The following is a 26,504-nucleotide window of genomic DNA, read 5'->3' on the forward strand; positions in this document are numbered from 1 at the left end:
TTTGAGCATACGGATGAGTACTGAACGAGCCTTTGTTAGCAGATTACTCCTATATTAAGGAGTCAACGGAGACACATCCCTGCGCAGCTGCATTTCCTTACACGTTAAAATTTTTACTGTTGACGGGTTTCAAATACGCTTTTGCATCAAACTCTGTTCTGCTGCTAAAAAACATTAAAAAAAACGCTCTCCAAATGTGTGGGAGTTCGTTTTGCAGTGTTGAGACGTCCTGATTGTACTATCCAGGTAATATCTATGAGGAAATTTCCAGAATTGTACGTAACAGCCTTCGTGTTCGAATATATTACATCCTAATAAATTGTCTCTCTGTCCAGTTTATTATTTTTATCTGCTTTTATCGTGTCGTAATTTAATTTCGTCAGGCAGAAGCAAATTAACGTTTTTATTAATCAGTTATTCCCAGCTTTCAAGCATTCTTTTTCATGCCTGTTTCACTAAATGGGACGCTAGAGCAAGTGAGCGTGGCCATTGATCAGGAATGTCAGCAGTGAACTTTTTTAATTACGACAATGGATCTTCAATGGTTCAGCAGTTTTATGGGACAACTGATCGGTGGATTTCAACTTTTTGCGTCATTTTGCAATCATCAACAATAACATTTTTGTTTTTTTTTTGTTGTAGAGACAGGCCGTGCGTGCCTTCGTTTGAAGTTATTTGCATACATGTAAATATGTATTGTGCCTATATTTGCGACGTTGAGGGCCCAGAACGTTGTAGTGGCTGCCTATTTTAGCCACCTAATACGCGCATTTTTATGGCCTAAAAACCCGGCCTCTACAAATCATACTGCCAGTAGTAGTTTTCAGATGCGGTTAGATCTAAGCGGGCTTTGCGGAGACTGTTACAGGCACCAAATCGCTTTTCACCGCAGTGTCCACGTGGTTTTTATCCTTTCGTCCCCGAAAAAGGCGTTCAGCTCTTGGCACTGACTTGCGCTAGTGCCCATGTTTCTAAGTGTAATTTCTAGTAGACACGACCCCAGTTGGTGTCAATACACGATATCTCCTTCGTTCATTTTATCTATTGTCTTTCCCACACCTCGTTTCATCCCATCCTCTTTCGCATTCGAAGCAGAAACATCAGGAACAGGAATATTTCAAGATCAGAACTTTACTGACTGGAATTCCTTATTGGTGGTTTCCAAAATCAAGATTCGCATGATCCTGAGGTCCCAGACAGCGAGTTTCACATTTTCAGTCAAACGTTTCATGCGATCCCGCCGAGGTCCATGTCACGCCAGATCTCCCGAATCACTCCGGCTGCTCGCTTCCTTTGAATCCAGTCACGCATTGAGTCCAACTGTTCCTGCGAAAAGTGCATCTTCCAGTCGCCCACCACCCCTTTTCTCACAACGGGTGATTCCTTCACTTCGACGTTTTCCTTGTAAAAGCGGTCCGCAGCATCCAAGAAGAATCTGTCCTCATCAGTCAGTTTCTCCAACACCGTTTTGTCGACTCTACATAGCTTCTTCATGAAGGACACGCTGCTCTTCTCCACAACGTTTCGGTAAACAGCTTCGTCCTCTTCGAGCATGCGCCGATACTCAGGCCCAATGAAGTCCGCTAAGGTCAAGACGGTGTTCCTGAAGTCTCCCTTCAGTTGTTCATAAGTGACGAAGAACACATTCCGTTCATTCTTGTGTGGGAACCAGGAGAGGAGGTGGTCGCAGTAGTCCCCTCGTTCGACTTCGCCCATGACGAAGGCCTGGACGAAATCGTCGAAGCTGCCGTCCAAGAACTCGTACACGGCAGCGCACCGCACGTAGTAGTAGAAGGAGACGCAGGTGTCGAGAGGATTGCGGGTCAGATAGATGAACTTGGCCTTGGGGTTCTTTAGCTGGTGCTCGTAGGGGAAGTGTGTTTTCAGGAAGCGTGGTGGCTGTGCCTTGTTGAGGTAGTGCATTCCTGTTAGCTCCGGATAAGGGGTCCGTTTGTGAAACTCGACGTAGTTAGCCGCGCTTTCTCCTCTGGAAGGCAGGAAATGGAAGACAGGGAATGGGTAAAACTCTTTCCCGCTTCTTTTGTCATTGTTCTACGAACCTTCACTACCGAAAGAGCTGTGCAAAAGCTGATAAAGCAAGATAAATCTAGATATGACATATCGCTGCCATCTAACTATAGTGTAAACAACACACCTGAAAAGGGAACTGGAAGAAAAATAAACAAGAGAAAAGCCTCCGCTATTACAGGAATATCAGCAAAATACACTAGCACGCGTAAAGTTTTGTCTGAACACCAAGGCGCGAAACCCAGTTTCATTGTCCCACCGTACGTTTGTTGTTTTCGAAACATTTTACGCGCTAAATAAATCAATTCAGAATAAAATAAAATAAAATAAAATAAAAAATTAGTGTTCTTTCACTCTGTGAAGATGGATGCCCTGCGAAGCTGGACGCAGTTGACGGAGTACACGAAAGAGGCCATGATTGCTTGCAATTTCCGATTGAGCATATATCCTTGCCATTTAGCTGAATGAAACTTAAAGCACTCGAACTTTATTCTAGAGAAAAAAATGGAGCGTTCTGTTTCGCTCACGCGTCATAGGAAACTTGCTGTCTGTGTAACACACAACCCAATCCACTCGACCACGGAAGACGCTAGACAGGTCCCATTCGGCAGTCTGGCGTCCGCGTGTAAACCTCCCGCCAGCACAACGGGTATTACAGGTACTAAAGCGCTGTACAGGTACTAAAACTTTCAAAGTACCGCCACTGAGGCACCCAAGTGAGCAACGGCGGCCATTTTGGTGTTTATCACTGTTTCCAGATTTCCGCGTCTACGGTCCCGCGGTTAGCTTTGACCGGGTGGTTTTAAACAACACTGCCGAAGACGCAGCAAAGCGGCACCTCCGGACGAACTTCTGCAGCTGAAATGCTGTGAAGCGTGGTATATGATTCGCGTTAGGAACGACTTCAGTCCCACGTAGCTGCAGAGCGAGGAGGACAAGCTGACTACCAGAGTTGACCGACTAAAACACAATCAACAAAATGGCGGCGACCCTGAACCGTCGCAGTGTAAACAGATGTCACGCGACTAGAGCTGACCAATGATCATGGCGGCGGTACGGAACAATAGAAGAAAAGAGTGCCCATACTCTGATATTTTATCTAGTGACACCAACGGACATGTCATCAGTGAGGACATGAAACCTTCAGCTTCACGTGCACGCCCCTCTATCTCCCACTACTCCCGGCGCTGGCACACATAAACTGCCAACCGCTTATGTGTGTATATAGGCTTACTGTGAAAGACAACGGAAAATAACAGTTGTGAAAGAGGGGCCGGCGATGGCTAAAAGGGATGCCGCAGCGATGCCGAGTAAAGTGGCTTCACACCGAGCAAAGCGGTTAGACATGTACTGCTCCGCAGTAAAAATGCGTGGTCTCTTCCTAGTTCAGAAGTCTCCGAGCGAACGAAGCTTCGAGCTGGGCTCTAGTCCGTTGGTACTAGCTCTCACTGCTCCTTGGTGAGAGAAGGAAGGGGAATGAGGTTTCGAGAATTTAGTTTGTGTTTGGAGTTCGGCAGGTTGGGCAGTTGTATACGGGTATGTAGTGGTAGACTTGTGGTGAAGCATAGCGGTGTTGAAGAATGTGCGGGTGTGCAGTCTGGGCTAGAGCACTGCACGGGCCTGATTTTAAGGCCCGAGCCCGGCCCGAGCCCGCTTTGTGAAGCCCGAGCCCGACCCGGGCCCGTAACACCGAGCCCGGGCCCGGCCCGGGCCCGGGAATGCATAAGAGAGCTTAGCCCGGGCCCGGCCCGGGCCCGTCGTCTCAAGCCCAGGCCCGGCCCGGGCCCGTCGTCTCAAGCCCAGGCCCGGCCCGGGCCCGTCTTCTCAATCCAAGGCCCGGCCCGGGCCCGTCGCCTCAAGCCCACGCCCAGCCCGGGCACGGTCTATTTTTTTTTTTTTAGCCTAGGGAGGGCCCGCATGTGTGTGACCAGGCCTGGTCTTAAGCGTTGAAGAAAATTTATTATATTTGGTCGAGTGTCTTCGTAGCGCGAAATCAGACGGAGCATGTAGTCTGTACAAGCACGCCATAAATTGTAACGCAAAAAATAAGGGTTTAAAAGTACACGTAGTTTAGCTCACACCGTCTGCAGTTCACGCCACATGGGCGTAATAATAGCTCGTATTCTTACACGAGAGACACCATCACCTTTGATCACCAGACTTGGCAACTTCATGGGGTTGTTTCGGTCACAAGTTGGTATTAATGAAATTTCTTGCTCTCCATTTGAACCACGAGTATGTGCGCGCGTTGAAATATTTTCCCTGGAGTGATTGTTAAGCGGCGGCGCTTCTCTAGCACGCGAGTTTGATTTCCAGCCACGGCAGCCGCATTTAGATTGGTTCGACATCTAAAACACACGTACATAGACACAGGTGCACAGCTCCAGTGTGGCTTAATTAATTCCTTCCCCGCTAGGGCATTCCTTGTAACCGTATCTTTGATATGTTATACACCAAAATATAAAATCTTGATGCAGTACATGAAATGTCATTAAAGTTACAGTATAGTGCCCTAGCAAAACACGTTTTTAAAACAATGTGTACAACTAACATCAAGAAGCGCGTAAAAATGTATACTCAGAATATTCAATTCTATGCTCTTTTCTACACTTCACGTCGGAACTATTAACGGCCGGGCCTATGAATTCAAGCCCGAGCCCGACCCGGGCCCGTGGCGTCGAGCCCGAGCCCGGCCCGGGCCCGCGGCACTGAGCCCGAGCCCAGCCCGGGCCCGTGGCACTGAGCCCGGGCCCGGCCCGGGCCCGACGATAATCGACTTCGGGCGGCCCGGCCCGGCCCGCGGGCCGGGTCGGGCCCGGGCTTTCGGGCTGGCCCGGGCCCGTGCAGTGCTCTAGTCTGGGCCATAGTCTGGCGTCGTAGACATCGGGGAACGAATTACGGGGTGGGTAATAGAGACAGTTCTTACGATACTGGGGGATGATGTCGGCGTAGCTAGTGGTAATGGGCAGACAGAAAGAGGCTGCGACCGAGTCGTCCACCTGCGACGGCCATGCCCTGAGTAGGGTGTTGCTGGCCGCTCGCATGCATTTTGCGGCTGCAATACGACGCGCCAGCTTCCTCGTTGTGCCCCTTTTGTAGTAGTGTTGCAACCATGACCTATGTATTTGCAAGCTCTCATTCCCATGACATGGTGGTGGTGGTGGAAAAACATTTAATCAAAAGGTTTGCGCTTGAAAGCGGGAGAAGCCCTCAGTCCAGGGCCCCTGCGGCGGCTGCGGTCCTGTGTGCCCGGTCCACCAACTGTCGCTGGTCCTCAGGGTCCGAACTGCACAGCGTGGCCTCCCACTGCTCGAGGGTGAGTGTGCGAATAATGGGGGCTGCTGGCGTGTTCTGGCAAGCCCACGTGGTGTGGTACAGTGTTGCATGTTCATAGCAATGTGGGCGTGTTGGTGGATATATTGTGGGGTGTATGATGTGCAGGAAGCAAAGGTGGTGGTACGTGTTGGTCTGTAGTTGCCGCCAGGCTACAGCCTCTTCTCGGGTAAGCTTCTGGTGCGGTGGTGGGTAGGCACATCTGCCAAGGCGGTGGTGTTGCAGAAGTGCACGGTACTGCTGCTGGACAGGCTCTGGGTCACGGAGCGACTGGTGCAGTGCCCGGAGGGTGCATGCTCGGGCTGTAGCGTGTGCTCGCTCGTTTCCGTCGAGCCCTGCGTGATATGGCGTCCATATCAATATGGTAGGATTCAGGGTATCCTTGTGCTTATTTAGTAATCAGGGGGCGGATGTTGAGATGCGGCCGTTGCCGTAGTTTCTGCATGCCTGAATTGGCAGTCCGTAATTACGTGAAGTGGTTTATTCGAAGTTGGAGACGTCATTGCCAGTGCGATGGCCATTTCTTCGGCTTCAACGATGTTTTAAATGCAGAGCATTTCTTAGCCTCGCCTCTTCCTGCGTCGGACGGCGTCAACAGCTCCGCGTCCGCAGCAGGTGCGCCTCTCCTCCTTCCCTCCTCTCTCTTAACAGCAGCTGGCGCGCGCATGCGTCGTAGTCAGCCCATTCGCTCCGTCGCGGTCTCGGCGTAACAGGTGCGTGATAGCAGCGCGGTTGGGTGTGAAAGGGCGCGCGCTGCTTGCGCATGCGCGCTCTCCCCCCCCCCCCCCCCCCGTACTGCTCTCCCTCTACTGCGTGCGCTACAAAAATAAAGCGGCTATCGGTCGCTCGTGCTTCAGTCACTGCGTTGCTCCTTCCTTCCGGTTGACGCTCGCTCCACCCTAACGCGACTTTACGCGGCGTTAACGACCCCCAATGCTCTGCATTTACTCGTGTTCCCCTCGCGGGAAGGCGCGGGACTTTTTTCGGTTTGTACGGTCGCAGTGCAAACCACATCGCTTGAGCCGTCGATGACGCTTACTGCTGCGGCTGGATGGGATGCATAGTGGGCCGTGTCCTTGAATCGCACATGGAGGTTGTCAGAGTACTTCCTTTGTAGGAGTTGTACTCGTGCTTGTCTGCGCTGTACGTGATTCTCAGGGTGCATGTTTCGCGGGAGCGGGGCAACCCTGATGAGCGTACGGATGTCCTGTGGCACAGTTTCCGGTCGAGGGTGGCTGGCGTCCGCTATCTGGTAGCCTAGTTGCGTCAGCACCGTGCGGCCGGTCGACGTTTACCTGAGCCGCTCTAGTTGGCTGACAAGGTGGGCCTCAATGATCTCCCGCACCTTGTTGTGCACCCCGAGCGCTTCCAGCTTACTAGTGGCGGTGTAAGGAGGAAGGCCTAGCGCTTGCTTGTACGCCTTCCGCAGTAGTATGTCATGTTGGTCCATTTCCCTCGGTTTCAGCGGGAGGTAAGGTGTAGAGTACACCACGTGGCTGACAACCAGTGCTTGCACCAACTTGATGACATCATCCTCCTTCTGGTGCCGGTTTGTGACTCGACTCACCATACGCATGATTTTCGAGGTAGTGTGGTTGAGGTGCTGGATGGTTAGCGTTCTTCCCCCGTCTTGCTGGATGTAAAGTCCCAGTATGCGGATGGTTGGGACTGCAGGGATGTCGCTACCTTGGAGCTTGGTTCCAGTGTCTTGCTACGTGGCTTGCGCCTCAGAATGGAGCTCGGACTTCTCTGGGGAGCACTGAAGGCCGAGCACACTGGCGTACTGTTGGACTGCGTCAGCGGCTTTCTGGAGCGCCTCCTGCATGTCGCCTTCTGACCCATCAGTAGTCCAAATCGTGATTTCATCTGCATAGAGCGCATGTTCAATCCCCGGGATAGTGTTAAGTTGTTGTGGGAGCTTCATCATAGCTATGTTAAATAATGGTGGAGAAAGCACCGCTCCTTGTGGCGTTCCTTTGTTGGGCATGGTTTGAAGGTCTGTTCGTAGTGGTCCGATGCCCACAGTCGCCATGCGATCGGTGAGGAATGCCTGGATATACTGGAAGATTCATGTTCCACAGTTAGTGTCACTTAGGTTTTTGAGTATGGCGTCGTGGTTCACAATGTCGAATGCTCCTTTCAAATCAAGAGCGAGGATAGCCCTGTTGGAGCGAGGAGAAATGTGGGCCAAGACGTCTTCCTTTAGTTGAAGGAGGATGTCATGAGTTGACAGGTGGGGCCGGAAGCCGAACATTGTGTGCGGAGAAATGTCTTGGGCTTCTATTTATGGTTGAAGGCGGGCGACGATCACATGCTCAAAAATATTCCCTACGCACGACGTTAGCGATATGGGGCGCAATGTGTCCAATTTTGCAGGTTTGCCTGGCTTCGGAATAAGCATCATTTCAGCGTGTTTCCATTCACCCGGTATTGTGCCCCGTTCCCAATGCTCATTGAAGTACCCCGTTAAGGCTTGGATGCTTCTGTCGTCGAGGTTCCTGAGTACCTTGTTAGTGACCTTTTCTTTACCCGGAGTGGTGTTGCGGGTCAGGGCTTGAAGTGCCTGCCAGACCTCCTGTGTCGTTATTGGCTTGTCCAGCTCCGGGTTGGGACGACCAGCATACGTGCGATGAGTCACGGGAGCTAAAGTTGTGCCAATGTACTGGTCTTTAAGCTTATCCAGCACCTGGTCATCGCTGCCAGGATGAGAGTGTAGCAAGTGCTGGGTTGCTTTCTGACTCTCCAGCTTACTCCGTGTGGAGTCCAGCAAATGGCGGCGGAGCTTCCATGTCTTTGCCGTTCCCAGCGCCCCCTGTAAAGCGTCGCAGAGCTGACGCCAGTTTTGTCGCGTGAGCTCGGCTGCGTACTCCCCTGCTTGCCGATTTATCTCTGCTATCCTGCATTTTAGCTTTCCGTCATGTGTCTGCCTCTTCCATCTTCGTTGGAGGCCTTTGCGTGCTTCCCAAATATGGAGGAGGTGGGAATCCACTGCAGGCGCTTCTTTGGTGAGGGCGATCTCTTTCGAGTGCTTGTTTACATCGTGGGGCAGGTCCACGATCCATTGCTCAAGTGAGTTTATGACGGTTGTGTCGCTTTGGACTCTGTCCTTGCGAAAGGTGGTCCAGTCAGTTATTTGCTTCGACTTGAGTGCCCGACGTAAAGGAGCGGTTGGCATGATAGTCTGGACAATATAAAGATCACTGCCCAGCAACTCTTCCAGATTTTGCCACTCTGCTTGCGGGACGTTTTTGATCAGTGTAAGGTCAGGGCTGTTATCCCTTACGATGCTGTTCCCGATACGAGTTGGATACGTTGGACCAGTGAGGACTGTCAGATGGTGTTACTGGGTGGTAGTGTAGAGCTTGTTGCCCCACACCGGATGCGCTGCGTTAAAGTCTCCTACTGTTACCAGGGTGTTTCTGCCCACCGCGCTCTCTACTTTCATTATTAAGTATTCGAAGGTATCGCGGCGATGATTTGGCGGGCTGTAGATGCTTAGCACATATACACTCAGTTGGCCCCTAGTACGAGGTACGACTTCTATGAGTACATGCTCAATGCTGCAGCCATCAATTTGATGTTGTACGACAGCGATGGTTCGAGACGTAAAGGTGGCTACCCTAGGTGGAAGGTTCCCAGATAGGTGTGTGACGTAGCCTGCCTGGTGGGGTGTACATTCTGTCCCCTGTAGTGCTATCATGTCGGGTTTTGAGGGAGAATTGCTTATGTACTGCATGAGCGCGCCTTGTTTCTTCGAGTAGCTCAGGCAATTCCACTGCCAAAGCGTCAGGGGTTTCGTCTGTCTGTTTGGGGCCCTAGCCATCCTGCTGCGAAAAAGAGGTGGCGGGGTTTAGGGTGGGTCGTGCGTATGGCTTTTCACGCTTCTCATTGCGCACTGGGGTAGAGGCTGGCGTGGAATTATGCATGTTCTGCATCCTTTCCACCGTCGCGCTTAACTTAGTGAGGGTTTCCTGGATGGCCAACATGTTCTGCTGTATGAGGGCTTGATTTTCGCGTAGTAAATTTGTCTGAACGTGCGTATCGATGTTCGATGACGGGGTTTCGATTGGCTGCTCGGGTAATAGCCCTCTGTCTTGTTCTTTAGCACGCAGCGCTTTTCTCAGTTCCTGATTTGCATTCCTGAGCACCGCGTTTTCAGCTCGAAGTGCTTTGACCTCAGCTAGTACTTGTTGGAGTACAAGTGCGGTGTCGGGATAAGAGTGTGTTGTGTCACGAGTTGCGTGAGCGTGATTTGGAGCAGTGGGAGGCAGCGCTACATGCGCCGCCCAGTTCACCTTGGTGACATCTGCGCCCCCTGCCCTTGGGTCACCGGGATTTCTGGTCCACGTTGAAAGTCCGGAACTGGATCTGGGCCAGTTACCGGAGCTGGATCCAGGGCCAGATCTGGAGGCAGACCTGGAACGTGGTCGGGAAGGGCTCGGAGATCGGTAACGGTGCCGGGACCGGGCGGCGTCCCGATTTCGAGCAGACCTTGCTCTTGGATATGGAACGGTGCCTGGATTTGGAGCGGGTCTTGCTCTTGGATCGGGAATGACGCTTCTACGTGGAGTCGAAGCGTCATTCTGGGACGGGAAACGGCGCCTCGATTTGGAACGGGCTCGGGAGGCAGACCTGGAGGAGCATCGTTTCTGCTCTTCCCCTAAATATAAACGCTTTGACGACCGGCTGCGCGTCGCAAAATTCCGAGCGGGCAGTTCCTCCTTCCCGTCGTGGGTCGCGCCTTGGTCACGTGTGTGCTGTCGTAGTCGCGCTGGGCATGTCTTGTCCGCCGTAGGGTGGTCGCCTTGGCAAAGTGCGCAAGTGGGCTTGCAGCCACGATCTTCCCTTGAGCTTGCTTGTCCGCAGTGTGTGCAGCGGTTGGTTTCGGGATTTGGGCAGACATCTGCTCGGCGCCCCACGCGCAGGCATATTGTGCAGACCTGTCGCGCCGACCGGTACGGGAGGCAGCGTGTTTTAGCACCGTAGTAGTAGACGTAGTGCAGCACACGTGACCCCTCGAAGGTGATGACAGCCGTCTGTGTTTGACCGAGCATGCTCGCATACAGGATGCTGTGGTTCGAGGCTCGGAGGTGAGCTTGGAGTTCCGAGGGCTGGGTGCCAGGCTTGATACCGTGAATCACGCCCTTCACCGAGTTGTCCGGTGCTGCTACGTAAGTGAACACGGCGTGGTCCTTGCCGGCGAGCTTGATGTGCTTGAGTTTCCGAATTATGTCGGCCGTCTCGCGGCGGCGCAAGTCGACGCAATTGCTGCTAGAGAAGATGTGATATGCCTAAACCACCAACAGAACATCATAGTCGTGAGTACCTCGAAGAGGGAGCACGCCGACAGATACGCCATGGTGGAGCGAATCGACATTCGGGGAACGTCCCACGAAGTCAGCGCGTACGAGTCGGCCCCTTACGGAACAGTGAAAGGAGTAATACGGGGCATCCCACTGGAGGACACCGCCCAAGAAATACAAGATTTAGTCGTGCACAAGCACAATCCCACGGCGTTGCAGGCGAACCGCATCGGCAAGACCAGGTCGGTGGTGATCGCCTTCGAGGGACACAAAGTGCCCAACTACGTCCGGTATGGGAACCTGCTAGTTGAGTGCACCCTGCACAGGAAGCAGATTGACGTGTGCTACGCATGCGGCCGAGTGGGGCACAGGATGGACGTGTGCCCAAATCCTCAAGACAAGATTTGCCGGGGCTGCGGTGTCGCCAAGCCCGGAGAAGACCACAAGTGCGTACCCAAGTGTGGCCTGTGCGGGGGGAAACATCTCACCGCCGACAAGGCTTGCAAGGCAAGATTCAAAACGCCTTACGTCGTCCGTCGACGACGCTGGGAACGGCGCCGGGCGGAAGAAGACAACGAGGACAAAAAGCAAGGCAAAAGAGGTGCTACAGGGCGACCCCAACGTAGCGCCTCTTCGCAGCGGGGCCGGTCCCAGACGCCGGTCCGCAACAGCAACGGCGGCGGCCGCCAGAGCCGCTCTCGATCGAAGTCACGATCCGGGGGCGGCGGCGGCGACGGCGGCAACCGCCGCCGGGAAACGGCGGGTCGAGGTTCGAGCGGAAGATCCAGTTCCCGGACCAAGTCCCGTTCGAGATCCAGGGCCGGATCGAGACTCCGGGCCGAGTCTACCGGACGACGAGGGACAACGGCCGAGAAAAAGGTGGGCTGGACCGGCAGGTCTTCTGTCGCTCGGGTTAGCGAAACCGAATTCCCGCCCCTCACCCCCTCCCAACCCCTTAACCTAAGAGCTAGCCCGCAACGGGATTGCAATGAAGTAAAAGAGCTCAAGAAAATCATAGAGCGGCAGAACGCTCAGATACAAGAGCAGAACGCCCAAATTAGGGCCTTAATGAGCAAAATCGATGCGCTAGCTAGCGGCAGCTCAGCAAACACGAGACCCCAAGGCGATAACAACACGGTGGAGAACGCCGGAGGAATGCGCAAGGTGCCGCGGAGGGACCCCCCGTCGCCCCGCTTAGGGCGGGATGCGGGGGTGGCACGGCCGGCGCAACAAGCGCCGAGCAACCAAGAAGCAATGGACTCCGAAGAAAGCACCGTCAACCGCGAGACGGCGACAGCGGCGGCGCAGATTCCAAAGGGAGGAGAGCTTACAGCGATCCTAACGGCCATCACCCATATCAACGAGAAACTGAGCGCGATAGACGCCAGATTCGAGGCCCTCGAAGGCCAAGTGCGGACGCTGTCGATCAAACACGAACGGCTAGCGACCAAAGTAGCAACCCTTACCGTAAGGAACCGCTTCGCGTCCCTGAAGAAAGAACGGGCGGAAAAAATCAAGGCATCGATCGCGTGTAGGCGCGGCCGCCTAGAAACATCCGAAGAAGATGAAGCAGGGACCAAATAAGAAAAAGAAGACCAACGGGGGGGACGTCACAGTAATTTATCAATGGAACTGCCGGGGGATCCGCAACAAGGAGGCGGAACTGTTACTCCACATTGACGGGCTCGAACACAAGCCCGATGTAATAGCACTACAAGAAACGAACAGCAAGCCCAGACTACCGGGATACGTGACGTACACGGACCCGACGGAGGAAGGGACAGCGGTGCTCGTCCGCAGCAACGTGGCGGCTACTCAACACGTCACGGCACAGGGCGGATGCGAGCACACGCTTGTCGAGATTCACGCAAGAACAATTGGCAACACGGGAAATCTATACGTCATGAGCGCGTACTGCCGCCCGTCACAGAGGCAGTACGACTTTGATCGAGTAGTGAGCCAGGCGAAAAGGTTGGCGGGGAGCAGGCCGCTCCTGATCCTCGGCGACTTCAACGCCCCTCACACAACGTGGGGGTACAAGTACAAATCGAAGAGGGGAAAAGCTCTAGCCAACACCATGGAGGACCATGAGATGGCCCTGTTAAACGAGCCAGACGTGGCCACCAGAAGGGGCAACAGTGCCAATAGGGACACAACTCCGGATCTGTCATGGCTATCGGGGGCACTGGACGTGTCCTGGAGAAACGAAGACGTGGACCTGGGCTCCGACCACAGCATAATCGGCATTACCATCAAGGGACCCCAATACCGCGCCATGCTGGGGACGGCACGCGTAACGGACTGGGACAAGATGCGGAAATACACGCATGAAATCAAAGAGGCTTCGGAGAACGATAAAAAAGCCGACCGAAAGCAAACGTACGCCGAGTGGGCGAGGGATCAGAAAAAGGCCCTCGAGAAATTCACGCAAGAAATAACGACGACGGCGCAGACACCTTTCGTGGACGCCAGGCTGGCTCACATGTGGGCTGCCCGGCACTCGCTAACGCGAAGGTGGAAGCGCCAGCGTCACAACAAGAAGCTGGTCAAACGTATCGCGGTCCTTAACAAACAGATCGCCGAATACGCAGCCAAGCTATGCCAAGAGAACTGGCTGAGCACTTGCGATGGCTTGCAGGGTAAGCTATCGGCACGGAAGACGTGGTGCTTACTCAGGCACCTAATCGACCCGATGAGCAGCAAGACCGCAACCAACCGCAACCTCACCAAGATCCTCAACACGTACAAGGGAGACGGCCGCAGGCTACTGGAAGACCTGAAGGCAAAATACCTCAAGACCGAGCGAGGCCAGTACCCGACGCCCGAAAGGTACGGAGGCCCTGAAAACGAAGAGCTGGACAGACCATTCACCATGACGGAACTCTGGTCGGCCATTGACGACAGCAACAGAAAGAGCGCCCCCGGCAGGGACGCGATCACGTACAAGTTGCTTGGAAACATGAGTGAAGCGGCGGCCCGCGGCCTCCTGGGGCACATCAACGAAACCTGGCAGAGCTCGCAGCTACCGAAAGAATGGAAAGAGGCAGAGGTTCGATTCATCCCGAAACCCGGAAAAGCGCTGACGATTGACAACATGCGGCCCATCTCCCTTACGTCGTGCGTGGGGAAGGTGATGGAACGTATGGTCCTTCGCAGACTTCAAAAACACTTGGAAGAAACAAACCAAATGCCCGAGACCATGTATGGGTTCAGACAACACCTTGGCACCCAGGACGTCCTGATCCAACTGCAAGAACTCGTCGTCAAGAAGGCGACGGGGAACGCGGCGCGGGGGATACTCGCCCTAGACCTAAAAGGGGCCTTCGACAACGTGTCTCACGCGAGCGTGCTCCAAAATCTAAACAAAACGGGATGCGGTCGGAAGACCTTCGGCTACATCAAGGACTTCTTAACGAGAAGAACCGCGACCATCAGGATAGGGGAAGAGAAGTCGGAACCCGTCGAGCTCGGCGAGAGAGGCACCCCTCAGGGGTCAGTCTTGTCGCCCCTGCTCTTTAATCTGGCCCTCCTGCCCCTGCCCAGTCTACTCAAACAAATCGAAGGCGTGGACCACGCGCTGTACGCCGACGATATTACGGTGTGGACGAACCGAGCCGGGTCCGATGCCTGGGCGGAGGAAGCCTTGCAGAGGGCGGCAACTACCGTGCACGAATATGCAAAGACCTGCGGGCTGAGCTGCGCTCCCCAGAAATCGGAGCTGCTCATGGTTCAGCCGGGACGACCCAAGAAGGAACTGCCGCCGAACGTGACCATCACCATTGACGGCACAGCCATTAAACCGGCGCAACAGATCAGAATCCTGGGTCTGCTGCTGCAAAGCGACGGACGAGCGTCCGCGGCCGTCACGAAGATCAAGAACACCTCGGAGCAGATATTAAGTATGATCCGAAGGGTCTCTAACTGTAACAGAGGCCTGAAGGAAGACGACACAATGCGCCTAGTGCGGGCATCCGTCGTGTCGAGGGTGACCTACTCTGCCCCGTACCTCCAGCTGACGAAGGCAAACAGAGACACCCTGAACACGATGCTGCGTAAAGCAACCAAGCAGGCAATGGGCCTGCCGATCTACTCGTCCACGCAGAAACTGCTGGACATGGGGGCCCACAACACGGTGGAGGAGCTGATCGAGGCTCACCTGTCCAACCAAAGGGTACGGCTAAGCCAAACGGAGCACGGCCGGGTCGTCCTACAGGAAATAGGATGGCAGATAGAACCACTGCCAACCAAGGCAGCCCTTCCCGAGCAGTGGAAAGAGGCCATTCAAACCAAGCCACTCCCCAGGAACATGCAACCGGGGAAGAACGAAGGGAGGCGGACCGCGCGAGCCAAGGCCCTGGCTCGACAGCTGGAGGAGAACCCTAGGGTACTCTACGCGGACGCCTCGCTCAGAAAACACGACGACCGAGCAACGGCGGTAGCCACGTCCATCGACAAGCTGATCGTCAGCGCGTCGCTGAGGACGACAGACCCAGCCGTTGCGGAAGAAGCAGCCGTGGCACTCGCACTCGTGCAACCGAGCGTGGACACCGTGGTCACAGATTCAAAGTCAGCCTACGGAAGCTTCCGAAGAGGAGTGATCTCTACCGCGGCGCGAGCCATTCTCTCCAAGCACAAGCCTCCGGGACGAGCCATCGAGCTCGTGTGGGTACCGGCTCACTCGAAGGTGGAAGGCAACGCCCTCGCCGACCACCACGCCCGAGAACTGTCCATCCGGGCCGAGGACGAGCCGGCTGAGCTACCGCATCCCGTGACCAGCTTTAAAGAGATTACTCAGATGTATAGAAACGCGAGGTGCAAACTTCCCGAACCGCACCCACAGTTAATCAGGCAACAGCAAACGATCCTGCGGCGCATGCAGGCGGGATCGCTAGCGCATCCCGTTCTGTTACACCGAATGTACCCGGCGCAGCACGACACACTCTGCCCTTTCTGCAAAACGGAAAGAGGCACTCTGGCACACATCGTAGCCGAGTGCAAAGACCTCAAGAACCCCCCACCGCCCTCTCCCCCCAACACCCCCAATCCCCAACCCCCCGAGCGATGGGAGACCTTGTTGTCTAGCCCCGCCCTGCCAACTCAGCTAGCACTGACAGCCAGGGGCCAGGAGTTGCTGGATACATATGGGTCCCGTGAATAGGGAACCACCCCGTCTGGTGCCTGCGCGCACCATCGAATTTTCGAGCTCAGTAAAGTTGATTCTCTCTCTCTCTCTCGGCGTGCTGTGTGCTGATAACCGTGACATTCTGGGTGAGGTTGGTACGCACAAGGAGACGATTTTCGGCACAGCTCGAGTGGTTGTTGCAGGCGAGGGCAATCCCTTGAGCTACGTGATGGGGTTTCCACTGACTGAGGTTCAGTCCCTCGCGTGGTCGCAGAACCACTTTGTAATCCTGTAACCCCAGTGGGGGTGGTCTTCTTCGCTTTGAATGCAGTTTAGAGTTGAGAGAAGCCGGGCTTGCAACGCCATCGTGGCCTTTCGGCACTAGTATACGCTTCGCTTTGCGGTAGTGCACCGAAAACCAGCCACCATCTGGCTGTGGGGTGAAAAAAAAATGAAGGAAGCTCACACAAACGTGTAAGACTTGAAAGCAGCGAAGCTGTACGCAACCTTCACGACCGTCACGACGGTTTAAGTCCACGATTGCAGCCGATTTGTTTCTTGTTCGCTACCGTAACGACCTTTACTCCATCATTGTTGTTCTGAGTGGGAGCTTCCTTCAGTTTTTTTCGAAGTGATAATCATTGGGCATCACCTAGGAGGGGCGTACGCTATAACGCGTGTCTTTGCCGTTACGAACAAGTGTTGCCGCGATCACGGTGAACGCTGGAGTTTTCTCTTTTTTTGCCAATCTTGGCCAATCTTCCCAAGTGGTTATGGCTGGCCTGAAAGACGTGCGCCGGGGACGCTGGGCGGTCGCCGCGAGGCACGCTACTACGTGCGCTCGTCATTTTCTTTGTATTTTTAAGTGCGGAGACACGAAATAATGATTTGCTAATTCAGTTAATAATTCTCCTATCCGTACGGAGCAACGCACAAGAGCCCCGGCACGCTCCGCCAGGATTACAGATTGATAATGAACCACTAAAACGGTTCAGCTACCGTCTACATGTTGTTTGCACTGAAGGGCGCCTAGTGCATTTGCACCTGGGTTTTACCTGTGAAGAATGAGCTGTATGATCTGCTCGAGCCAGTTGTTGCCGCACTTGAGGTAGGAGACCAACACCAGGTCATCATCCTGAGGCACGTAGGAGCGGGCGCTGCGAACATTCTCCGGCAGATACGATTTGCCGTACTTGAGTCCGTCGATCACTTGGTACGCGGGGAAGCGTTTCGGGGCCATATCTGATGTGAAAAAGATTGCGCAACCTATTAGGCAGCGCGGAACACAACTTACACAACACCTTAACTTGTATTCTACGCTATGTAAACCACGTGTAACAATCGAGAATGGGTTTGCAATGTCAACTGCCGATTTTAGTGGCAATGCTATATCGAGTTAAATGCTCGCTTGAACCTTGTTGACCCAAATCAGTGGGTAGTGCCGTCCGTGTCATACCCGTGTAAGGTCCGTTCTAGTAACGCAGAAAATCGTGTGCGCTAGAATGTAGTGGTCTGTTATGTAACGTTTGCTGTCTGAGATACTGAACGCATTCGTGACAGAAAATGCTATGCGGAAAACTCCGCTGCAACATATGTATTAGGCGTGGTTGATGCCCCTGTAATGCTAACCCCAATAAATAAGTTCGACATTATATTTATATTAGACCCTGAATTCTACCCGCGGAACATATTACGGGGGCTGAATTTTATTTCGGTCAATTTATTGCCTCCCAGAACAAAAAAAAAATTGATATCGGTAAACTCTACGTACGTCTTAATATCCTTCGCATTCTCTCCTTGGAATTTCGACGCAGCCTACGACGCTTTAAAAAAATTCACTCTTCCAGTCCAGGGTTTACTCAAAGAAACATGAAGTCTTATTTAATCAGAGGCTGTATGCTGTATGCTGGCTTTGTGATGCTGCTGGAAGGGCTTACACTTGGCGGCTTTATGCTATTTGTTTGTGATGTTTTTTAGTTACACTTGATAGTTATCCTTGATAGTTACCCATGATCTATGTGACTGATACTTAGCCGTTATACTGGCTAAGATAAAACTCGCCAGGGTTATGCAGGCGTCAGGGCACTCAAATGTCGTATATATGTTTCAAGATAATTTCGGAAATACATTCTCCACCCGCAAAAGCCACAGCATTGAAGGCATACTAGAATGGCAAACATGTTACAACTCCACGGAGAACTAATTAGGACAAGTCAATGAAGTCGGCGTAATCATAGAGTCGTTCTGTCGCCACCTGCACTATGTTTTTTTTTTTTCTCCAAGATATCTGCATTTGATTAAGAGCTACAGAACGTTGGCGAGAAAGTTGGCTTCGTCGCAAAGCGTAATCTGGAAACCGGCACGAACTAATCCGGGGACCGAGGATAGACACCATCTCTTTTAATAAAACAACTACAGTATATAGCCTTGTGCTCAATTCCCACTAGCTTCTGAATAAACGTAGATCACTATGGCAGCTTGTATGCGGGGCTCGCATTGACAACGACACAGTGCTACCTGCAAAATGGACCTTGCCACATGTCAAAGGTGAGGCCCACTACTCGCATCCTGCTCAGCTACGCAGTTGCCTCGAAATGCGCAACTAAAGAACTATGCAGCATCTCTCCCCTAAGCAAGCTGAATATCTAATTTGGGCAGGCCATATATGCTGAAGACCAGCGCATGCGCAGAGGTTTGAAACCTGGTAGTCAGATTAAGCCCTGCCTATCGAAGGCTGTTCGCTCCGCTACTCGTCTTCCTTCGTATATTCCAGTGCAAAGAAAATTTGTCACCATCTTGAAGCGTACCTGCCTTTGTACACGCAACGTTAGAAGATTGATTGATTGATTAATAGTAGGATTTAACACGCCGACGCAACGCAGGTGATGAGGCGCGCCATAGTGGAGGGCTCCGGATTAATTTTGACCACCTGGGGATCGTTAACGTGCGCCGAAATCTCCTACAGATGGGCGTTTTTGCTTTTCGTCTCCATCAGAAAAGCGGCCACCGCAGCCGGGAATCGAACCCGTGCCCTCGTGCTCAGCAGCGCAACGCCTTAGTAACTGAGCCACCGCGGTTGGTCGCAACGTTAGAAGAGTGCCGAAGTTTGGTAAATGTACTCACCAGGGAAGTCGGGAATCCTTGTTCACCTAATTAACCGTGTTCTAGCTTGTAGCCTGCAACTCCTAACAAGGCTAACGCCCACAACGACCAGGCACGAGTAATAGTTTGACGAACAGTAAACACCTCTACTAGCGCTTCCTCGCGGGCTATCCGATCTGTTGGCCACGGGGCTGTGACTCGGAGACCTGCATGTTCCGTACCTCTGAGCGGTGAAATGTGTATTTTACCATGTCTAGCTCTGAAGTCGTGGCTACCGTTCCGAAATGAGGCGAGCGCCTCTAACACTGCTATCAGAACGCTCTCGATAAGGTTTACTGCGCCGTTATCGTTCGTCTCAGCCCTTCTTTCTTTTGAAATAAGCGCTGCCGAGGCAAGGAGCCATAAACCCTGATGGAGCCAGGACCGACGCGATAAAAGCGCCGTCTCACACAAAGGCAACCGACATACTAGTCGTCAAGTTGTGTACACCAACTTACTCAGCACCTCTGTCGCGGACCGCGACCTTGGGGAGCTCGGAATTTGTTTACGCCTTTCGTCGTTCCGGCACAGCGGAGCGCTAAATTTTCGTTTCTTTCTTGACGAGTTTGCCTCTGAAACGCAGGAGACGTATCTTGCATATCTCGTGGCACGTTTTGACATTGGCAGGCTGGAAAGGTCGTCTTGTTAATTATTATTTTGATTTATTATAGGGTTTGACGCGCCGACGCAACGCAGGCGATGAGGCGCGCCGTAGTGGAGGGCTCCGGATTAATTTTGACCACCTGGGGATCTTTAACGTGCGCCGAAATCTCGTACACACGGAAATTTTCGCTTTTCGCCTCCATCAGAAAAGCGGCCGCCGCGGCCGAGAATGGAACCCGTGACCTCGGGCTCAGCAGCGCAACGCCTTAGCCACTGAGCCGCCGCGGCGGGTGCCTTGTTAATGCCAACAAAGTGGTTGTAAATCGAACCAGCAGCGCTGCTCTCCCTGTGTTATTTCAGTAAAAGCGGCGCTTAAGTTAAAATTCTAGACTAATGTGCACATTTATGCTTGATGACAAGTTGCGGTGCCAACGTGGTGTTTTTAAGAGCAATAATTGTTTGGCTTTCGACGACGGCAAAAAATCAACACTCGTTCACTTTAATTGTTTAAGATATAAAAATAAAAAATAAAAAGACGCACCGCAGGGGAGGCGAGCAGGAAAGTTTCAAACCACCCGATTTTCAGTACTGTGCGGTGCGGAGAATTCTCGTCCACAAGCTATCGCTTTGGTCCGATCAGGCAAAAGGCTAAGTGAAATCGTGAGAGGATGAATAACAAAGAGCAGATTTGTCATTATGGCTGCACAACTTCCACCATGAGATTTGTTCCACAGACTAAGTGTCCTTGCGTAACGACGTGGGCTACTCCAATCATGGACCAACGCATCAGATTATGGCCTAAAGTGGTAATAGATATCATTTTTGCGTTCATCACCTTCTCTTAGGACTTAACAATGGGACTCGCTTACTCCCTCTTTCTCTACCTCTACCTCTCTTACTCGCATTCTTATTCAATGCCTCACTGCGTGTGTGTGTGTGCGTTTCAAAATATTTTAGGAACCCCCTTCTCCACCTCTTCCCCTCTGCAAAAAAAGAAGAAAATACCTCCCAATGCATTGTTGCCTGCAACACGAACGCTTCTTCGAAATCTGGTTGTGTCAGTTACGCTCAAACCACTAACAACAAGAATCTCTCAAGTCATCCATTACTGTTCACTCCACATTGGCTGCGATTTGACTCATTGTTATTGCAGACAACCACTGTTGGGCAGAAAGTTCAGTTAGCTGGCAGAGCTTTAATCTCGAGGCCCTTTTTGTTCAGCCCTTAAGCGTGTGCGACCTTCTGCTCACACCACGAGAAATGCCCCTCCCCACAGTAAAATTCCGGTGGCAGGAAGCGTTTTCGCGGATTGCTCTTACCTGATGAGATGCTTCGTAGCTACATCTTGCTTATTCGGAGAAGTCGTCCGCACGAGTTCCCGCCCCACCACGGACGTCATCCTCCTTGCTGTTTGTGTGACTGGATAGGAGCGAAAAAGAAATTTGGAGGTTAGGACAGCATACACAGTGCTTTCCTGGGAAGGTATATGGAGTGGTCGCCCAGAACCATTAAATCACATGTGCGCATCGCCTAAATAGTCCGAAGACCCCAATCAGAAAATAATTAATTTCCAATTGAAAGCTTCGGGTGTGACATCACGATGAACGGATAGGCCGATATTGTGGCTGCCTTTGCGGAGCGGAAGCGGACGTATAACCGGCAGAGCGTCCCAACTCGCTGATGGCTGTTTCGCCGCAGTGTGAGGCCAGCGTACCTTCGTCCACCCTTCCATTGCAACAGCACAGGCGCGGGTCTGCCGTTGGTTGATACCTTCATCTGCGCGGGGCACAAGTGGGGCACTAATACCGCTCCAACAAATACATGCAAAGTTAAAGCCACCCAGGATGGATATCGGGGACACGGGATATTGGGAAATTAAGCTGTACGAAACGTCATGCAATGTTGTACAGCTCGCGAAACGTGAGCGGAGAGCTCGATGGACAATAGCAGGCGCCTAGCATCCTATCTTTGTGGCCGAAACGAATATCTGCGAGCACGATGTTGTAAGAACGGAACTCGAGGCAGAGGTGGCTGGCAAGTCCGCTCCGACTTGTAGTTACCCTGGCACCGGAACTAGAATTTCGAAGGCAGCTCTCTTCACGAGCCATCTCCACTCTACCGTTATGTGCTCCTGTGTAGATCTCTCTGGTGCAGAGCGACGCTGACAGCCGTGAACATTTTGCGAACACGCCCCTTGCATCGCTCACGATAAAAATTGGCCGCGTATCTGCTCCTTCTCTCTCCTGCTTACCTCTTATGATGAACACGCTAGACGTTCGCTCAACTCAATTTAAATTTACCGCGTTCGACTGCTCCAGCCTGGGTGCATCGATGCTAGCGCTGCCGTACGGCGAAGACGCGCGTGAATCGAGGCACCCTACTTCAGTGCGTTCCAAGTGGAACGGGGCGTTCAACCATTCCAGTGGAACCTTTCGTTACTGTTGCCGTTTGATTTCTTAAAATCCCTCCACGGGCTATAGTGGCGCGGACGACAGAGTAATTTTTTTTTCTGCTGTGGATGTAGTATTTCATTTGCTGTCGCAACAATCAAGCATCCATGAATTTTTTTGTAAACGACCATTGCAAACGTCACTTACGTATTGCTTTTATACCTCATATTTGTGTAATGTTTTGTTCTTGTTCTACAATGTTGACAAGCATTAACATTGCCACCGGACTTAGACATTTAGATTTGACTGTGGGTATATAAACCTATTCTGCAGCTTCTGTTTCACTTTGGCCGGGAGGCTGGATCCAGTGACAGACAGACAGACCAAAATGTCTGCGTTCAAGTAGCCCGAGAATGAGTATCGTCTTTAAAATTATTATCCCGTTATATCGTCAGAGATGACTTCACCATCTGCATTTTTGCGACGCCAGGGGCACCTCCCTTGCTATGCAACTACCCGAGGCCCCATATTCGCTGTTGACACCACCATACGGCCGTACATGCACCTTTTGTTGTTTGCTGCTCATTGGCGCCAGAGGTGCTGGACCAAAAAGCGCCAAAGAAGACGGCTGTACGGTGCCCCCTCGGGAGTTATTTTCATGTTTGTAGTCACGTCCGATTGTTATTAAAGAGGTTCGTGTATAGGGAGATTTCGTTACGAGCAGAGATTGGTGTGTTCCATTATTCTCCAAACTAAAGGAGGTGAGTAAAAATTTTGTTAATCATTTTCCTTATTCCATTTAGCTGATGATTAAGTTTTCTCTAGACGTGTTTTTTTTTTTTTTTTTCAGGGGTAAATACATGAAGCACGAAGGCACTGCCACGGCTACATCCTCAGCAGGGCCCTGGTTACAGTGACCTAGTCTGCAATTCTCTGCAATGTAAAATGGTCGGTAAAAGTATTAAAGAACGTGTTTACATGAAAACACTGGTATAAAATAAAAGGAAAGACCAAGGGCCGCGACGTCCCGATAATACAGTGGTCGTTCTATTTACAAATATGGCGATTGAGAGGCTGACGAAGCAGCTCGAGCGAGAGCTGCTCCCGCGTGATGACGGGCACCGATGGTGATATGTTGTCGGTGCATCGATGATGATGATAGAGTTTCAACAACTGGTTTGCCTGCAAGAAAGTAGGCTGGGCGCAATCGGATACGGTGTGTGTAGAGTCCTGGGAAAGCTCGCGTGTGTTTGCCTCATGTTCCGTGCATTGGACCAACACGTGGAGAACGGTGAGCACCCTTCCTTCACATTTCATACACTCTGGGTTTTGTGGGCCGTTTAAATATTTATGCATTGACTGACCGTTTTATTCCTTCGTTGGCTTTTTTTTTTCGATTTTACTAAACTTCGGTTTGTTCTATTCCTATCAGCGGGTGCGTGACTTTTTTGCGGGCCATCATAATCATCGTCGTCGTCATCATCACCATCAACCGTCTTAAGCTTAAGAAGAAAGAAATCCTGATGCACGCGAGTCGCGCACCCACCCTCGCACATCACCCTGGAACAGGCAAGTGCAATATTCCATCCCGTAAAGTGAAGGTTTTTAAAGCTAATATCTTGCATCCCCCTTCGCAAGCGAACGTATTGTTTCTAGAAACGTAGTGCAAAACGATACCGCTGCCGGAGCCGTACTTTTAACGGTTTTCGGCGCTTTATTTGTAAGCGCTCACAGCTGCTCTGATGTTTTGCGTTTTGTCCATGCCGTGGCATCACGGTGTTCTAATTAGGCTTACCGTTACTTTACGGCAAACAACCGCATGAGCGATGCCGGTTTAAGAGGGTTTTCTGGATTTGGGTAGAATACCACCTCGGCGCCTTTTGCGGGCACGATCCTTTTGGTTTTGACCCGCCGCGGTGGCTCAGTGGCTAAGGCGTTGCGCTGCTGAGCACGAGGTCGCGGGTTCGATTCCCGGCCGCGGCGGCCGCTTTTCTGATGGATGCGAAAAGCAAAAACGCCCGTGTGTACGAGATTTCGGCGCACGATAAAGATCCCCAGGGGGTCAAAATTAATCCGGAGCCCTCCACTACGGCGCGCCTCATCGCCTGCGTTGCGTCGGCGCGTTAAACCCCACAATCAATCATCAATTTTGGTTTTGGGGTGGAGGGCTTAGCGGGGAGGGTGGGTTAGCGTTGTGCACAGTAGGCGGGAGGAGTTCGGTCTTCAGACTGCTAGCCCCGTTAAGAGGCATAAGGTGTTGGAATCAGGCAACCTCTGGGCGTGGTTTGTGCACAAAGAATCTCAACGTGCTCAACGACCTCAAAGCGTTTACTGTATTCCATATACAATTCTGTTTCCATTTTCAGCTATGCATTTCGCATTGCTGCTGGGATTCATTTCTTCCGCTTGCCTCCTCCAAGTGTCACCAGTACCTAGCTCCACTCTTCCCAAGCTCCGGTAAGACTCCTCCTCAACTTCTTCGGAAGTTCAGGATTTCAACATTTTGTGCGCATGGGGTGCATAAAGAAGTCTGGGTAAGGGGTACAAAGGAGTCAAATCTTGGGTGCATGCCTCACGGCAATCATGGACGTACTATTTCACTACTCGCCGCTAAATCGCGAGAACATTATTTTGATAATGCGCGATGTTCACCTCCCGTAAGTTGCAGATCGGAAATACACGTGCGCTTATCGGGCTGCGAGCTTGTGGCGGTGTCGATCAAGGTGTCTTTATCAGACCGCAAGGCTGTTGCTTTAGCTTGGAGGAAGCCGGATTGCATTTTCTGGACTGCTGATGTAGATGCTTGCCCAATTCCAGCAACATGGTCATTTACATTGTGCCGAAATATAAGCAAACCGTCGATATGAGGCCAGCAATAACGACTGTGAATACGGATTCTCCCTGAACTATTACAGAAGCCTTTGCGCTACAGCCAGGAATTGTTAAATCACTAGTTTCACTGTGGCGTTGCAAAACTTCGGGAATTCCCCCGCTGCCTATTGGCGGTGAGCGCGACCACGGGCGGCGCTGCGAAGCCGACTCCGTGACGTCCTCAAGCCTCTAATAAGACATTTGTGACGGTGCAGAAAAATAATGCATTGGGCACGGCAAAAACATTCATTTGATACACGAAAACAACAAAAGAAATAGAAGACGGCCAGTTTTTTTTTTTTTTTTCCTGTTGTGCGATACGCGTGTAGAGACCCGCTGCTGATTGGTGCGTAGCAGTAAACTGTTGGAGTCTTCATAAGAGCATCTCAAGAATACTTACGGGAAGCCTACGCATTTTGAATACTTATCGAGAAGCTCTGAGCACTGAAACTTGGCAAATAAGCTGAAAGGAGGAGTTACACATGATGTCTCTAACCGATGCTATGACAATGGTTGGTTTTTCTCTCCTCGTGTGTTGCAAACTTGTGCGGGATAGAGCTTGAAATTATTCAGAGGTATCAGGAGCTGACAAAATAACTGAATTTCTGGAAATACGCTTTTAAATGCACCAAAGCATCAAAACGGGCGGTTTCTAGCACAGGCACTGCTGCCCCTCGCTAGCGGACGACAGCGGCGCGAGTGTAGCAGACGACAGCGGCGCGAGTCCCCAAGCTGACGTCAGAGCCAGGGGGCGCCACTCAAACATCTCACCACCAATACCTAAAAGTCCACGAGAATATCGATCAGAAAACTACTTTCCCTTGTGTCCTACAACAGCCGCTCTTAAATAAGATATAAGTCGTTTGACTGCCAACACGACAGTTATATCTCAGTCGGTACCACATATAATTAATGAGTCCAGGCTAATACGGATAACAAAACCCTGCCGCCTACGAAGTCGTTCCTTTGCCGTCACCGCTATTAGCGCTTTAGTCAAACGGCTGCGGGAAACTACTTTACGATCGTCTTCAGCTCGTGGTTTACAACACGTTACTGCTTAGTATGAATGAATTGCCACTGGTTTTACAAGAAGTAAACATCAGCCGCTGTCGCCGATTTTCCTTCCGTATAAAACCAAAGAGTACGCCTGCACATTACGAGCCTTAACGCTATGACGCGTGCTGAAGATGTAGTATTAGCGTTGTATCATTCGTACGTATAAAGGGTAGGGTAACGGCTCTTTGTTTCACAGTATTAAAAAAACAATACTCGGTAGTTTCCTTTAAAGGAGCCATGAATACAAAATACAAGTTTGTGTTATTCGAAAGATTTCGTGTTTTATAGTGCCCCAGCGCTTTCCCGAATGCAAACGACGCTTTGTTCACTGAGAAATTAATCAATTTATGTTAAAAGGTTGATTTTCCCGCTAAATCGTGTGCTTTTGTGGTCCGCAATGACATCACAGACCGCAGTGCAGCCTAGGGTCCCTGGATTCACGCGTCCGCCGTGCAGGGTGGAGACACGTATATGCTGGCGCCGCCATTTTGGGTCCCTCGCTCACCGCCGAAGCAAGTCATTGTATCAAAATCGCGCTACAATTATCGCCGCAACGCGGTTAACTGGCGAAGTTTGAATCATCTTATCTGTTTCGCGTTGCTGGGGTGCGTGGAAAACGAAAAGAACGACTCGTTGAGCACGTTGACCAATTGCAGC

At 51.9% G+C, this 26,504-nt stretch overlaps 1 protein-coding gene across 3 annotated transcripts; it reads right to left on the bottom strand.

The window, feature by feature from the left end:
- Positions 1-1,115: 1,115 nt before the first annotated feature.
- On the bottom strand, positions 1,116-20,959 carry LOC144170062 (sulfotransferase ssu-1-like). 3 transcript variants are annotated; one of them, XM_077699595.1, is made up of 3 exons: positions 20,850-20,959; positions 16,842-17,028; positions 1,116-1,987 (listed from the first exon to the last, which is right to left on the bottom strand). In XM_077699595.1, the coding sequence occupies exons 2-3, from the start codon at positions 17,024-17,026 to the stop codon at positions 1,228-1,230; spliced, it is 945 nt and encodes a 314-aa protein (XP_077555721.1). In that variant the 5' UTR covers positions 17,027-17,028; positions 20,850-20,959; the 3' UTR covers positions 1,116-1,227. The 3 variants fall into 3 exon arrangements, with proteins under 3 accessions (XP_077555721.1, XP_077555720.1, XP_077555719.1); XM_077699594.1 differs by lacking the exon at positions 20,850-20,959 and adding an exon at positions 18,910-19,210 and having other exon boundaries at positions 16,842-17,052; XM_077699593.1 differs by lacking the exon at positions 20,850-20,959 and adding an exon at positions 18,910-19,207.
- Positions 20,960-26,504: the final 5,545 nt, after the last annotated feature.

Source organism: Haemaphysalis longicornis, unplaced genomic scaffold (assembly GCF_048455015.1).
Source record: "Haemaphysalis longicornis isolate Haplotype H1 unplaced genomic scaffold, Haemaphysalis longicornis Haplotype H1 scaffold_2, whole genome shotgun sequence".
Classification (NCBI taxonomy): Eukaryota; Metazoa; Arthropoda; class Arachnida; order Ixodida; family Ixodidae; genus Haemaphysalis; species Haemaphysalis longicornis.

Coding starts and splice junctions, on each gene's coding strand:
- LOC144170062 (XM_077699595.1), bottom strand. CDS start 17,026: ATGGCCCCGAAACGCTTCCCCGCGTACCAAGTGATCGACGGACTCAAG. Junction 1,988..16,841: donor ATACAGCTCATTCTTCACAG/GTAAAACCCAGG, acceptor CCTGCCTTCCAG/AGGAGAAAGCGCGGCTAACT.